General features: G+C 37.9%; 1 protein-coding gene across 5 annotated transcripts in view; it reads left to right on the forward strand.

The window, feature by feature from the left end:
• enox2 (ecto-NOX disulfide-thiol exchanger 2) overlaps nt 1-14,507 on the forward strand; it is a 280,102-nt gene that overhangs the window by 74,419 nt on the left and 191,176 nt on the right. For 2 of the 5 annotated variants that reach the window (XM_077235881.1, XM_077235879.1), the window contains exon 2: nt 452-523. The exons of 1 other annotated variant lie outside the window; for it this stretch is intronic. In XM_077235881.1, the coding sequence (XP_077091996.1) occupies nt 487-523 (37 nt within the window). In that variant the 5' untranslated portion in view covers nt 452-486. Of the gene's footprint in view, nt 1-451; nt 524-8,838; nt 9,013-14,507 lie in introns of those variants that run through there. 2 more of the 5 variants (XM_077235882.1, XM_077235880.1) reach the window with 2 other exon arrangements.

The following is a 14,507-nucleotide window of genomic DNA, read 5'->3' on the forward strand; positions in this document are numbered from 1 at the left end:
CCACGATTGAACAATGACCTGCACTGGTGTAAATATGCAAGAAAAAGAAGCTATATTTATCCCATTGTCATAGGGATAAAAATATATACTTTTTAATAATGCAAAATGCAGTTTCAGGCCTGGTATGAAATATTTATGCCTGGTAAACAAACTCAATTCATCTGCTATTAGCAGCTCAAGTAAACTCTTAATTTTTGCTGTTCTTGAATCCTATAATGCCGAACCCGACATTCCCAATTACACTGTGTGTTTTGGATATTTGTTTTATGCTGAATTTAGCATGTCTTCTCCAGGACATTTACTATGCTGTTGGAAAGTCATGTGGTTTCCCTCTGATATTTTCTTATGGATGAAAACACAGAAAACCTGAACTTACAGAGCTGTTTCATAGAGATCTTCCAGTCTCCCTTAATGTCCAAATGTAGCTAAGTCTGTATTGTTTTCTTAACAGGGTGCTGTCACCAGGAGATTGAGTCTGGTTAACACATGATGTTCAAGGACTACAGATCTGGCCGAGCTGTAGGTGAGTTGATATGCATTCTGTCTGCTTGATGTACCATCAGAGACTCTTTAAGCTTCTCATTCACAGGCAGAGTGTAGATCTCACAGCAGAAAAAGGATTTGTTGGCAAGATCTCTGCTGCACAACTGATAAGACTGTCAGTGTTCCCATGAGAGGCTGCTTCTCAATAATAAGAGGTTTCTTCTCGAGTTCTTTGGCATTTATTCTGTCACGAACAGGTGGAAATGTCTGCTAGATCGCCTCCGTCACTTTTACGTTCCTGTTTGCGCTTTCTAAATGACAGGAAGTTTCGATTTCAGACCTTTTTATCAAGTTTTGGGAGATTAAGCTGAAAGTTGAGTCTGATACTGCTTCTGATGCGTTTGGCGAGCCAAGAGAAAGTATATGGTTTAGTCTGATATCAGAGTGTATAAATAGCCCAAATGTCTTTGCCAGTGGAGGACTAGTGCATTTCTGAGGATAAATCAAATAAATGCAGAGTTTCTTTATGAAATTCCAGGTAGCCAGATGGACATTGCTCAATCTCTTGTGTAAACCCTATTTGAACTCTGTCGTTTTGAGCTTTTTTTCTGTGAGATAAAAGCTCTGCGCTTGTTAAACCTACTCGTTTCATTGTATTTTTAATCAGTTTTTGGCTGAAAGCATTCAAAAACGTTTTGACTTAATATTGACATCTGACGTTCAGCTTGACGGACAGGTCTACAATCACCCTGGAGAATAAGTGTTAGAATTGAAATGGACAGGAGAATTGCCGGGCAACTGTGCGGAAATTAATTCTTAAATGTGCAAGGAAGATGAGTGTGTCCTTTCTTATTAGGCTCTGTGTGGGCCATGCCGGTTGGCTGGCTCGTGTTGAATCTGTAGAGGGGTGTCCGGGCTGTCACACGCATCTGCCTTCCCCATAGGTGGCTGGGTTACGTGGCACAGTCCTGCTGCAGCTGTATGGGGCAGATTGCCTCATTTACACAGGAGCTTTTCTTCCACGTTAGCCTTATCTAGCTCAGTGCACAGAAACAGCGTTGACTGATCACTTCCTCTTTTGCACAATCAAGGACAGACGATCCAGGAATGTATTTTAGTGCTTTCTCACAAGGTAATGCCAACTATATGCCACAAAAAGAGAACTGAGAGTTCAAACATATTACAGTCAACATGAAATCCAAATTGTACTTAATACTTGTTGTGAACGATCCGGTTCATATTATTGCAAAAAAAAATGTCTTAATCTGGGTTCACACTGTACGATTTTGTCCTCGATTTGGCCGTCTGAGACACATTTTGATAATCCTAAAAGATTGATCTCTTCCTGGGTCAAATTCTGAAGTCTTTGATCACTAGTTCATGTTCATAGATGTTCATGACAGCCGATTAATGACCATTGTGATCAAATTTTACATATCCTATGATTTTTACTGCCAAATCTAAAAACCAGTAGGAGCGCCGAACCTGATGACGCAATTAGTGAGACAAAAACAAACCACTGCTTGCTCCACACACACGTGTCTTCATTTTTTTTTCAAGAAAAGCCATGATCAAAATTGCTTGCCATTTCTATCCTGCCTGTAAATGCAGCTCACAGTCACCTAACGTGTCACGGACTGATGATGTAAAACTTTTTTAATGCATCTTGACTGACGTACAGTTTGACATTAATGACAACTGAGATCTTACAGTGTGACATGGCTTACAGCGAGGATCATGTTCATACAGTGACACACAACAGTCGTAAAGGTCTATTATAAACTGTACGGTGTACACCCGGCTTTAGTCATCAAAATGTTAAAAAAAAAAATCTACTTTTCTTCTGAAACATCTTCCATTTTTTTTATGTATACTTTTGGATATTACTATTTAGACTAATTGGCTCTGTCAATTGTACACCCTAATCAATCCCTGATAGATAAAAGTTTTTCTTATTGAAAATCCTGTTGCAATGTCACATTATGGAAGAAAAATTGGGAATCATCATATGGATTTCAGTGGCTAAAGCAAATATCTAGCAGAGTGGCTGATGTAATGCCAATATAAAACCAGTTAATCCAAATAGTATTTACAGTATGTTGATTCACTCTACCTAGAAAAGTTGAAAACAGAAGCTTTACATTTTTTGATTGAAAAAGCTATTGTTAAGTTTTGGAATTGTCATCAGGAGAATATGACATTAAATCTGCTTTAATCATCAACCAAAAGGGACCCATTTTGGCTGATTATTTGACCTGGCTCATATATTTATTTATATTTATATATATAATAAAGGGTTTATATATATCAGTCTGGCAAGTAAACTAAAGAAAAAGCTAGCCAATGATGATTCCATTGCCAAGGTGCGTTAAGAGGGTTGGTCTTTCATACTAATATATTTATAATTTAGTGAGATTGACTGTAAGGCGAATGCACATAGCACAGCTCTCCTCTCTCACTGCTCCCATGTTGCCCTTTATTTAAATGGTCATTTTGGCTGTTTCTTTCAACTTAAATAATGTAGATGCCTGTGGCTAGAGAGTTCAACTTTACACCTAGTTAATTGGTTTTGCATGAGGAGTTGCGGGACTCCTGTTGGCCGTGAGGTGAGGGGCGCTGCTGTTGAAATGCCCTTAGTCAATCAGTCACCTTAATGAATCCAGAGGTCTCATCGAACTGTCTTTGTAATATAACACATGCACGAGGACTGTAAAATGACAACTTTTGGGATTTGTTTTGCATTATTCTGTTGAATGAAGTGGAAGGCCTGCAATTAATTTAGTACTTCATTTCCCTGACATTAAAGCCAGTTAATGGCTTTAACTAACAAAAATGTTGATAACTAACTATAAAAATAACTATTGTCGTTTGTTCTAAAAGTACACAAAACAAATTCTTATTTAGTCCTTTAATTTGCCTCTTGAAATATGAGCTAAATCTGCCTGGTTTTAAAATGGCCAAAACACCAAATGGCGCAGAACTGCAACTCGGCCTGCCAAAATTCAAACCCATAAGCCAAACTATTTTAACTGACTTTCACCACAAAACCTCTACAGTCCAGAAGCCTCCCTTGCCAATACCAGTATTATGAACTGGAACACAGTGTCCTGAAGTTCTTGATAATTGATAAGGTGAGAAATGATGTTGCCGTTCAGGTCCATCAGAGAAGTTCACTTCAGGTATCCTAATGTAGACACATTTCTTTTTCTGGTAGGTCTTATGCAGTTACAATATTGACATTCTCTCAGTTTACCCATCACCGACCCCCAAAATGTGTCCGAAAAGTAAGAAAAAGTTTTGGTTTCACTTTTAGTTATTGTTATTACCTTTTAATCTAGTCACATTTGTAATATATAAGTTACTTGGACTTAAGTGTTATATAGGGACCTGTTCTTGAAAACTGTGTTTTTGGGATTGAAGGGATGACTTTGCCATCGAAGGAGTAGAGGAGCTAAATAACAATTAGACATTTGACCTGAATTGTAACACAAATTGATGACATCATACCCTCAGGTAGCAGACACAGCAGATTCTGCCATAGTCGTTGTCTGTGTTGCGAAGCGGGTACGTGATTGTGGGGACGGAGTAGGTGTGTGTTAGTTTTGGTGATTTGGTGATTGTATTTTTTCTATGTACATTTCTGAAATGCACTTTCTGTAAAGCTGCTTTGAAACAATATGAATTGTGAAAAGCGCTATACAAATAAATTTGAATTGAATTGAATTGATTTTCAAATGTCAAGATTGTTTACCAGAAATTCCTTACATTATTGCCCTTAAGGCCATGACACACCAAGTCGATCCAGCCTTTAGACTTCTCTTCTCTTTGACAAAACACAAACACTGCTTCTAACGTGGGTGAAAAAAAAGATAAACTTTGCTTTCAAGATTCATTTAAAGGAGCATCAAATGAGATCCCTAAAATGACAGTGACTGAATGACTCCAAACCGACAATGAGCTTTAACTCAGTTACTGTGTCATTAGTGCTGCTAAACGGGTCACATATAAAAATGTAAATATAAAACTGTATAAGAAAACCTATCCATTATCTTAATGAAAACACAACTGCTCCAAACATCTGTTCGTTTATTCTGAAACGGCTTTGATGAACCTCTCCTATATAATTGATGCATTTAAAAGTTGCCAGTTTAAATGCTCACATTGCTATATTTACCAGACACTGGCATGACGTGCGTTACATTTGCAACAGACACATACAAATAAAAGTAACGTTTTTTTTTAAAAACCTTCATATACTCTTTTTTTTTTTTTACTCAGACGTTTTTGCATTTACGCATTTAGCAGTGTCTTTTATCCAAAGCGAACATTGCATTGTTCATATGCCCTGGGAAGCGCCATGCTCTACTCTGCATACAGAAGTCCCTGTATTTTATATGATTCCTGTGCAGTGAATTGCCCTTAATGTATTTGAAATTCTCTTTGTGTCTGATTTTCATGGCCTTCAGGATTTATATTTAGGTGCTACACTTTTCAGATATGAATTGGGCCATATAATGGGCAGTATTCCAGTTAGCTAATGGGATTTTAATTGCTTTAGTGATGCAGTGATTGGGGCTTGAGCTTTTCTTTATTGTAGCAAAACTGGACCTTAATACAAATATATGGTATATTCTTAACTAGAACCTTGGTAATTTGCTCTAAGCTAATTCAATATTAAACTGTTTGTTGTTTTTTGCCATTGGTCATATAATAAGCAACTTACTGAAAGCACATGGTTGTTTGAAATCAGGACAAAGGGAGTAGAGTCAGTCCCTCAACTTGCCATGATTTAAATAAGAGCAGAGCCCAGCTTTTAATCATTCTCTGTGAGGTAAGAGAATTCATTTGATGCTGCCTTGAGAAACTTTGGCCTGTTTTTATTGTGTAAATATGTAACACCATATTTGTGACTAACGGAAAATGGGTAGTGAACAAATGCACTTCCAAAGAGAAATATCTGTCTCACACAAGTCACATTATTGTGGAGAAGCAGGATAAAAATGCATTTTACTGTATTTGCTGTTTTTGAGCCCGGGGCATCGCTGGTGTCCGTGAGTGGAGGGAACTAGCTCACCTTTGTAAAGGTGAATCATCTGTCAAACACCTACAGCTCCATTACCACCAAATAAATGATAGCCGCAGATGGGAACGAGGCAACATGGTTAGATCTTCTTTTCAGTCCTTTTCCCCAATGTCTGAATTTAAACAGAAAAGCCAGATGCTATCAAATTATTAGTATTAATTGTACCTGTTGGACCCCAGTCGTTTAATATATGATGTGGTATCCTGAAATTTGAGGGAAAACGCCTGTTCGATTAGAGTAAATGAAAGGAAAGTGCACTGCTTAGACAGACTTTGATTGCTCTTATTGAGCTAATTTACAGATAAGAGCCGTGACATGCAAGGAAGCTCTTATGTGAAACCCAATCTTTAAAGAAGTATTGTTTTTCACTTAGGCTTAATAACATATTATAGTAACATATCAAAGTCCATGTTTCCAGTGCTTTTAATGTGTCACTTTGATGCTGTGATATGTAATTGCCTCGCAGCAGAAATGACTCAGCCGCAGCTTTGGAATATTTTTACGCGACTAAAACAGCGCCATGCCACATTTATTTCCCTAATTGCATGAAAACTGTTTAAAATTAGTGTCGAAAACATAAAAATGCTCATATTACCTATGAAAAATCAACTTGACAGTTGTTTGTATCCCCTACGGCTTTTGAATAGTCAGAGCTAATTGTTAAGAATGGCAAAATAAGCAGTTCATAATGAAAATGCCAATGTTTGCCTCCATGCACATCCAAAAATTTCCGATCGAAAGCGGCTGCCAAAAACGATGGCCAGTGTCGACATCCGCGTAACCGAAAGAATAAGGTGACTTTGTATATGGAGACACAGTGGCGGTGTGCCTAAACAAGCTAATTATATTTAAATCCAACATCAAAGTATATAAATAGACGTACATTTGATCCACTGTAGATATTTGAAACACTCATTGGGCCATCTACATTCTTGACTTTGCTTCAGTATGCTAATGCACCCGAATTAGATCAAGTTTTGATTATTTTCCCCTGAGGTTGTTGGTCTGCAGCGTTCACGAGGTTTAGCAGCTTTAGCAGGCCGCGGTTTCCACCCACACTCTTATCATGCTTTTATGAGACCGTTGTAATGTCAAATGTTGTGCTCACAACACCGGTCTCTACTGCTCCCCTAACCGCAACGCACAACTGTAAATTCCTGCTGAATGTGTTAAGACATCTGTTAAATCTTCTTAGCTCTGAAATTAACTCCGGCTATGCCGCACAGAGATTCTGAGCTGTAAACTTGGTGGTGTTAAAGTTCCCCTGGGATTCCAGCAAGACAATTTATTTAACCTCTGGACGCCCAGCATGCTTCCAGTCATATGTTCTGCTCATAACACCTTGTTGCACTTGGAAAATGGAAATGACAACAGATCAGGTGTTATTCGGTTATGTTCCGGTCGGCAACCTTGCTCTGTTGAATGGATGTTTTTTAATGCATTTTATTTGCTACGTTTACATGCAACCAAATAATCCTTTAGCAATCAGATTGACTGCTTAATCAGACTGAAAAGCCTGCATGTCAACACCTTAATCGATCAGATTGAACTTGATCTGAATGAAATTTCAATCGGATTGGAAGAGGTGGTCCTTTTCTAATTCGATCGAGAGGAGATGTAAACACTTGATCGGATTGAAAACCAAAACGGGAAAGGCCTGCACATGTTTAATGACGTAGAAATAGCATAATGAATGAGCCGCAATTACAATTCTAAAATTCCCCTACCACTCATTGTCTGTGAAGTGGAGCAGAACAACATCCCATCAGTCATCACTTCATACTCTCATCCGCAGACACTTTATTTTTGGGGTGGGAGCACACAATGTGCTCGCCGTCTCCAAATCAGGACCCAAAATAGATAAATATTAAGTCGGCTCTTTAAAACAAAAAAACAATAAGCAATGTAAAGTAGTATGTGCAAAAAGCAGGGAATTATGTAGGCTATATATTCGTGCCGTATAAGCATTTAAAAAAAAAGTTTGTGACATAAATGCGCACATCAACCCAGTCACTTTATTTAGCGTTCATGTCGGATTCATCAATCAGAATTACATTCGATTGAAACAAAACATGTGCGCATAAACATAGCCATTGTACAGTATGCTTATATATATATAGGCCTATATATATATATATACATATATATATATATACAGTATAAATATGGTCATATCATATGTGATGGCATAATGTACCCAAAATTCTAAATTCTGTCATGATATCGCTTTAAATTTTCATAAAATGTGCTTCCTTTGATGCTTGATTATTTATTTATTTTATGCAGATCAGCATAAAAGCAGATCAGTTTAGCAATTTCCTTGTCCACTGCAATGAATGGCCCATACCTGTGCATTATTTAACAGGCCTTGTGGTTTTAGTGTAGATCCTGTTATAGTTCATATGGCAATTAGCACATGAGTTTAACTGTTGCTCTGCTCCCTCTGCTGGTACATATCCTAAATATATAGGCACAATTTACAGTGTCAAAGAAGAACATAGCCTATTGGTATCCCTTATACATACATGTCTTATTTTACTAATGATCAGCTACAATGGCAACACGGGTATGGTAAAATAATATAGCCTACTTTTAAACCTGTTTTAGTGGGCTAATACCAAATTATTGCTTGCATTTTTCAAAAATAATACCAACTTGCCACTCATTTTTTGTCCTAACAAGAAGTAAATATTTTGGCAGAAAATAGGCCTAGTTAAGTTAACCCAAAAATGAAAATTATCCCATAATCCCCCTCAAACCATCTTGGTGTGACTTTTTTCTGTCAGCCGAACACAATCAGAATTATATTTAATCCTGGCTCTTCCAAGCTTTATAATGGGAGTGAATGGTAACTGAGATTGTGAAGTCTAGGGAGTAAATAAAAGCCTTCTGAATCAAAGAGAGGATTTTTTTCTAAGAAAAATATACGTAATCAGTCCTAGAGGCTAACTTTAAACTGTATGCCTAATCTCAATAGACACATTAGACACATTCAACCAGTTACAATCGCTGACAACGATAAAACTGTGTCAATAAATAAAAACATAGCCTATTTTATTACGCGCACAGTAAGCCTAATCAATATGAATACTAATACTTTCAAACCATTCTGAGTCAACCGTCAATCGGGCGCGTGGAGACGTTTGCTTTCATGGTTAATTATAAAGAGATCGTAGGCTACTAGATTTGTCGCGTCGCGAACTCGTGGTCAGTGTAGTCGTTGTGTTGAGCGTGACTGTGGATCCTCCTTTCTCTCTCTCCCTCTCTCTCTCCCCCTCGCTGTGGTCTGCTCTATCTTTAAAGCTGTTATAAGCGTAGCAGACCCACAGACACCAGCAGCACAGCTCCTAGCGCGGAATAACGTCCACTACCAGATCCCCACGGGACATTATCTGGCGTCGTTTTGAACCGAATCCCCAGGACGATGTTCCTTGTGCAGTATACAGGTACGCTGTCTTGACTTTAACTTTATTTCATAGATTAGAGGAATTAAATGTGCTCAGTCCCTTGTGTGCGGGTCTATAAAGTATAAGGAGCCGCCCGTTACAAACGGACGTTACGGGCAGAAAAATGAATGAAAACTCCGCTAAGAAACAACATTACATTCAGAGCACAGGGTTCCCCACGTGAATGACTTTAATAACTGAAATGACATTGCAATGCACTTTAAATGCACGTCTTTGCGATGTTTCGGCGTTATATCGCCTATATAATATCTAGCTGTCTACAAAGACAGCACAGCCGCGTGCAACATTTTCGAGAATCATAGACGTGAGTTTCCTCGGAATATCCCCCTAAGTGCTGTTTAGTTAGGCAGCTCATGGCTTTTGAGATTGAGACACAGCCATTGTCGCCCAGACATTAGAGCTCATTCGCTGACAGCTCCGGTGATTAAAACGACTGTTATATCGTTATAATGAGATTATAATGACATTATATTTGGTCTCCTGTGTTCTTGCGTGTGGTTACTGTTCCTGCAACATCTTCTAATGCATCAAGACATTACAGTGGGCACTGTAAATCCATGCTCACTATTGCATTGCCATATGCAAATATTTTTGTTTCAAGCATGCTGACTAGTGTCATTTATTGCTTGACTTGTTGGGAATTATTCCACGTTGGAGCTCAGAATACAGACTGTAAGTCATTTTGTCAGTTTCAACAATACAAAACATCTAGCCTAGCTGTAAAGGTGCTGGCAATATCGATGATAGTTCAATTGATCAAAAACAAGTTGCTCTTGATATGTATAGTTAATATAGTCACACACACAAAAAAGAAGAAGAAAATAAAACAGACTGAGAACGAATAAAATAAGCTTTATTTATTCATTTTTTTAGTTTGGGGTTATTAAATAAGGTTCTACAATAATATTAGTTAATGCAATAGGCATCATGAACTTTCAACAAAGTACTTTTTACAGCATTAATCTTAATGATTATAAATATTGTTAGTTCATAGTATGTGTTAACGTTATTGTTAATATGTATGTGTATTAAAGCTGCAGTAGGGAGTTTTGAGAAAATGTTGACTTAGCCTGAAAATTTTAACAAGCACAACTTACAGGTCCAACCCCCTTGCTCTCTGCTGCGCTACAGCCCTCCCTCCACAGCTCCTCCCCCACAGCGGAGCCTGCCGTGAACGCGCAGGCTAGAAAGCAGGACCACTGATGACGGCGGATTATAAACAGTTATGGAACATTCACTAATAGGGACGAAACATCAACAATATGCTTTACATTGACTATGGCCTGCCCATACTTTGACTACAAACTTGGTCCTAAAATCATTATGTATTTTGCAATACATGTAACTTTATAACGTTGCACTCTTTCTATAAGTTATAAATAGCTAGTAAGATAACGTTAAAGGATTAGTTCACTTAAAAAAATCTTTTGCTTATAATTTACTCACCCCCATGTCATCCAAGATGTCCATGTCTTTCTTTCTACGGTCGAAAAGAAATGAAGGTTTTTGATGAAAACATTCCTGGCTTTTTCTCCATATAATGGACTTCAATAGGACACAAACGTTTCGAGGACCAAATGACAGTTTCAGCGCAGCCTCAAAGGGTTTTAAACGATACCAGACGATGAATAAGGGTCGTATCTAGCGAAACGATCGGTCATTTCAAAAATAAATAAAAACCTTTAAGTTTTATAAGCACAAATGCTCGCCTTGCTCTGTTCTGTGATGCACGTTCGTGATCCTGTTCGAACTCGTTCATCAAAATGAACAAATCTTTTTTCGAGTCATTTCGTTCGTTGAATGAACGAAATGACTCCGAAAAAGACTCGTTCAAAATGAACAAATCTTTTTTCGAGTCATTTCGTTCGTTGAATGAACGAAATGACTCGAAAAAAGATTTGTACATTTGGATGAACAAGTTCGAACAGGAGAGTCACGAACGACGGTACGCGCTCGCGCTGTGCAAGAGAGGGGTGATCAGTGCGTACACGAGCGTGATTGACACTGCTAAGACATTCCTCCTGGCTCTGATTGGTTGTTGCTGACCGGGAGCGGTGTATTTCTGCAAATGGCTATAGGACCACAGGGAGGAGCCAGAGGAGCTTGATTATCCGTCTCATATTCTACTGTCAGGACATAATGACAGTTTTAACAAATATTTGTTTACAAAAGTTACCTACTGGAGCATTAATTAAGATTAATGCTGTATTGCTCATTGTTAGTTCATGTTAACAATTGTGTTGAAATCATTTTTACATCTAGCATATCATTTAGATGTCATTTATTATGAAGCTTGTGTGCTTGATCGGTGTTCTTTTATGAATGCATGCTGAATTGTGAGTAAGAGAAGAATGAACTATTGTCATCTAATCTACTCAATAACAGTAGAGCCTTACTGTCACACACAAAAAAGGCATGCATCAATCAAGGGTGCGTGCGATTATTTTGTCTATGCGTGTGTTGATAAGATTCTAATCTATTTCTATTGTCAGTATTTTTTCCTTTCCTCGCCTCTGCTTACTTTGAAATGCATCTGGCTTTTGTCTGAGTAAACCCACTCACCCTAACCTCAAGTGTGAAGGAAAAAGCCTCTTATTGCTGTGACAGCCTAGAACTTTCTCGCACATAGCTCTTTTGGTGGGTAGGGAGTGGCCATTTAAATTGCACATAATGGATAGTCTCTGAGCTTTCATGAGAGCACAAGAACCCAAATGAAAAAAGGGGAGGGCAGCACTGAAGAAGTGTAAAATGCATTTGTGACAGAGGTTACTTATTTTTTTTAAGACTTGAGTAAGAGAAATGGTCTGTGGGCAGATGTCTATGGTTTTGTGATTCACTTGCTGTCACATATAAGAGGATGCCAAGAGGATTTAAATAATATTTAATCCAAAGATATTTGCTTCTACAAAAGAGCAAATAAGTAAATAACAACCAGCGCTGTATAACCCTGATAAACTCTAAAGTGCTTCAGCAGTTGTGATTGTTCGGTTTCAGAATGAGTTCAGCATCTGTGATTAAAAAGACACAAGTCCTTGTCCAGTAGATTGGAATTCTAATAGATTAGAACTGTTATTTACTAAACTCTGTTATAGGATGAATATAGGAAAGTATGGTGCTTTCTGAGATAGTATCGCACAGCACACCTGTTCATAAATTAACAACAGGGTTAAGCAGACAAAAAATAAAATATTTTTTGAAAAACTGTACTGTAAATGTTACCATGGATACATAAATGATAGAGTGGCCTGGCAAACTTGTTGCTTTGCCAAACGAACATATGCCATTTAATTTTAATTGAAGGTTACTATTCAGTATCTCTGGATGTGCTCAACAGTGAAGTGTTTTCTATAATACTTTGTGTGAATCATCAATCTGAGTGGTTTTAGCCAAGCTTTATTTTGAATACAGACCTTTTGCAATGTGAATCACAAGGCCTGGGGCTTGATGTTTATATATATATATATATATATATATATACACACACACACACACACACACAGCGTAAACATGTGCACACAGTCCGCAAACTGTAGACTGTGCATACACACGCTCTTACTAGAGTGAGCAAAGTAATGAAGTAAACCGAATGATTTTAAACTGTTTTTATTTTGATATACAAATGTATATTTGTATAGCACTCAAATTACATAAAGTTATTTAGAAGTTCAACAAAAAATATATTAATTTAGAAATGTTTTGACGCATCAGACAGTTGTATACACTGCAAAAAAGAAAACAAAAAAATAGGCCTGTCGGTTTCCATTAAAAAATCTACTGTAAACTTCCTAAAACATGTTTACCTTAAAGGCAAAATTATATAAATTAGATTTGTTTAAAACAATTAAAAATACTATTTGACTAGTGGGAAAGAATGAGAATAACTCCAGCCTGAAAGTTTTCTCTGAAAAGTATGGCATTCAATTATCTTTTTACGAAAAAATGTTTATGTTGATAGCGTATATTTATTTTAAAACAAGACAAGGATACATTATGTTTTTAGCAATGTAATGTGACTGCACAAAACATGGTATCATGTAGATGGGAATATATGGAAATGAGGATATGCATAATAAAACTAGGCATTTTAAGCTCCATAGATGTTTATTTCAAGGAGGAGACGGGGTAGAGATGCATATACACATAAGCTTTCGCTAACTGTTTATAAAGGGAATTTGTGCAGGTTCTGGCGTATGCATGGTTTTAGAAATCTATTTAATGTCCTTTAACATACTCCTCAAAAGTGCATTTTAGTCTAGATGTTTTTGAAAAATATTAAGCAGTGATTTGCTGCAATAAAGCAAGCACTAAATGAGAGTTGTTATTTTCCATATGAGCTGCACTGGCAGCAAAGTTGAGAAGAGTTTAACGTTCTGCTAATTAGCAGCAACATGATGTAGCCAGCAGCCATATCACCTTTTAGCCCAAGACTGGTTGCCCACTGAAGCTGAGCAGGGTTGAGTCTGGTTAGTACCTGGATGGGAGACCTCCTGGGAAAACCAGGCTGCTGCTGGGAGAGGTGTTAGTGAGGCCAGCAGGGGGCGCTCACCCTGTGGTGTGTGGGTCCTAACGCCCCAGTATAGTGATGGGGACACTATACTGTCAAAGACCACCATCCTTCAGATGAGACGTTAAACCGAGGTCCTGACTCTCGGTGGTCATTAAAAATCCCAGGATGTCTTTCGAAAAAGATTTGGGGTGTAACCCCGCCATCCTGGCCAAATTTGCCCAGTGGCCTCTGTCCAAATCATCCCCCTATACTGATTGGCTTCATCACTCTGTCTCCTCTCCACCAGTAAGCTGGTGTGTGCTGGGCGTTCTGGTGCAATATGGCTGCCGTCGCATCATCCAGGTGGTGCTGCACATTGGTGGTGGTTGAGGAGATTCCCACTTCCATGTGTAAAGCGCCTTGAGTACCTAGAAAAGCGCTACATAAATGTAACAAATGATCAGTGGTATTGAAGGAGTGCAGCTCATAGATATGTATGTAGATGCCACATTCTAAAACTCGAATGACGTGCCAGTCATCTAGGAACGGTCAGCGTGTCGTCACTCACAGAATCAATGACTATAATGTGCACCAATAATGCAAATATTTCCAATAATCAGAGTAAAGACTTAATCACAGTTAGATGTTTACATGACACGAGTAAAGCTCTTCACTCCTGTTTACATGCAATTTCTATTATTCAGATTTTTCACAAATTTCCAAAAGAAATGGGATTTAACCTTTCACAGGTGAGATGTGTAAACTCACTATTACAGGTTTTTATACTAGGTAACTTTTTAATGTGGTGTTAGCTGATGCCTGCGTCTTGTTGTATTGTGTTAGTGTAGCTAAATCATCTGTCTCAAGTCTTTCTTTGAGATAATGTAGCTGAGGGTAGGCAAAAGTCAGAGGAACTCACTGCGATTTGAACGATTTCACTCTTTTATATGATTTGTCTGTGCCCACATAGAGTGATATAATAAAAAAT

Source organism: Siphateles boraxobius, unplaced genomic scaffold, assembly GCF_051911475.1.
Source record: "Siphateles boraxobius isolate OS27281-9 unplaced genomic scaffold, OSU_SipBor_1 2, whole genome shotgun sequence".
NCBI classification, from domain to species: Eukaryota; Metazoa; Chordata; class Actinopteri; order Cypriniformes; family Leuciscidae; genus Siphateles; species Siphateles boraxobius.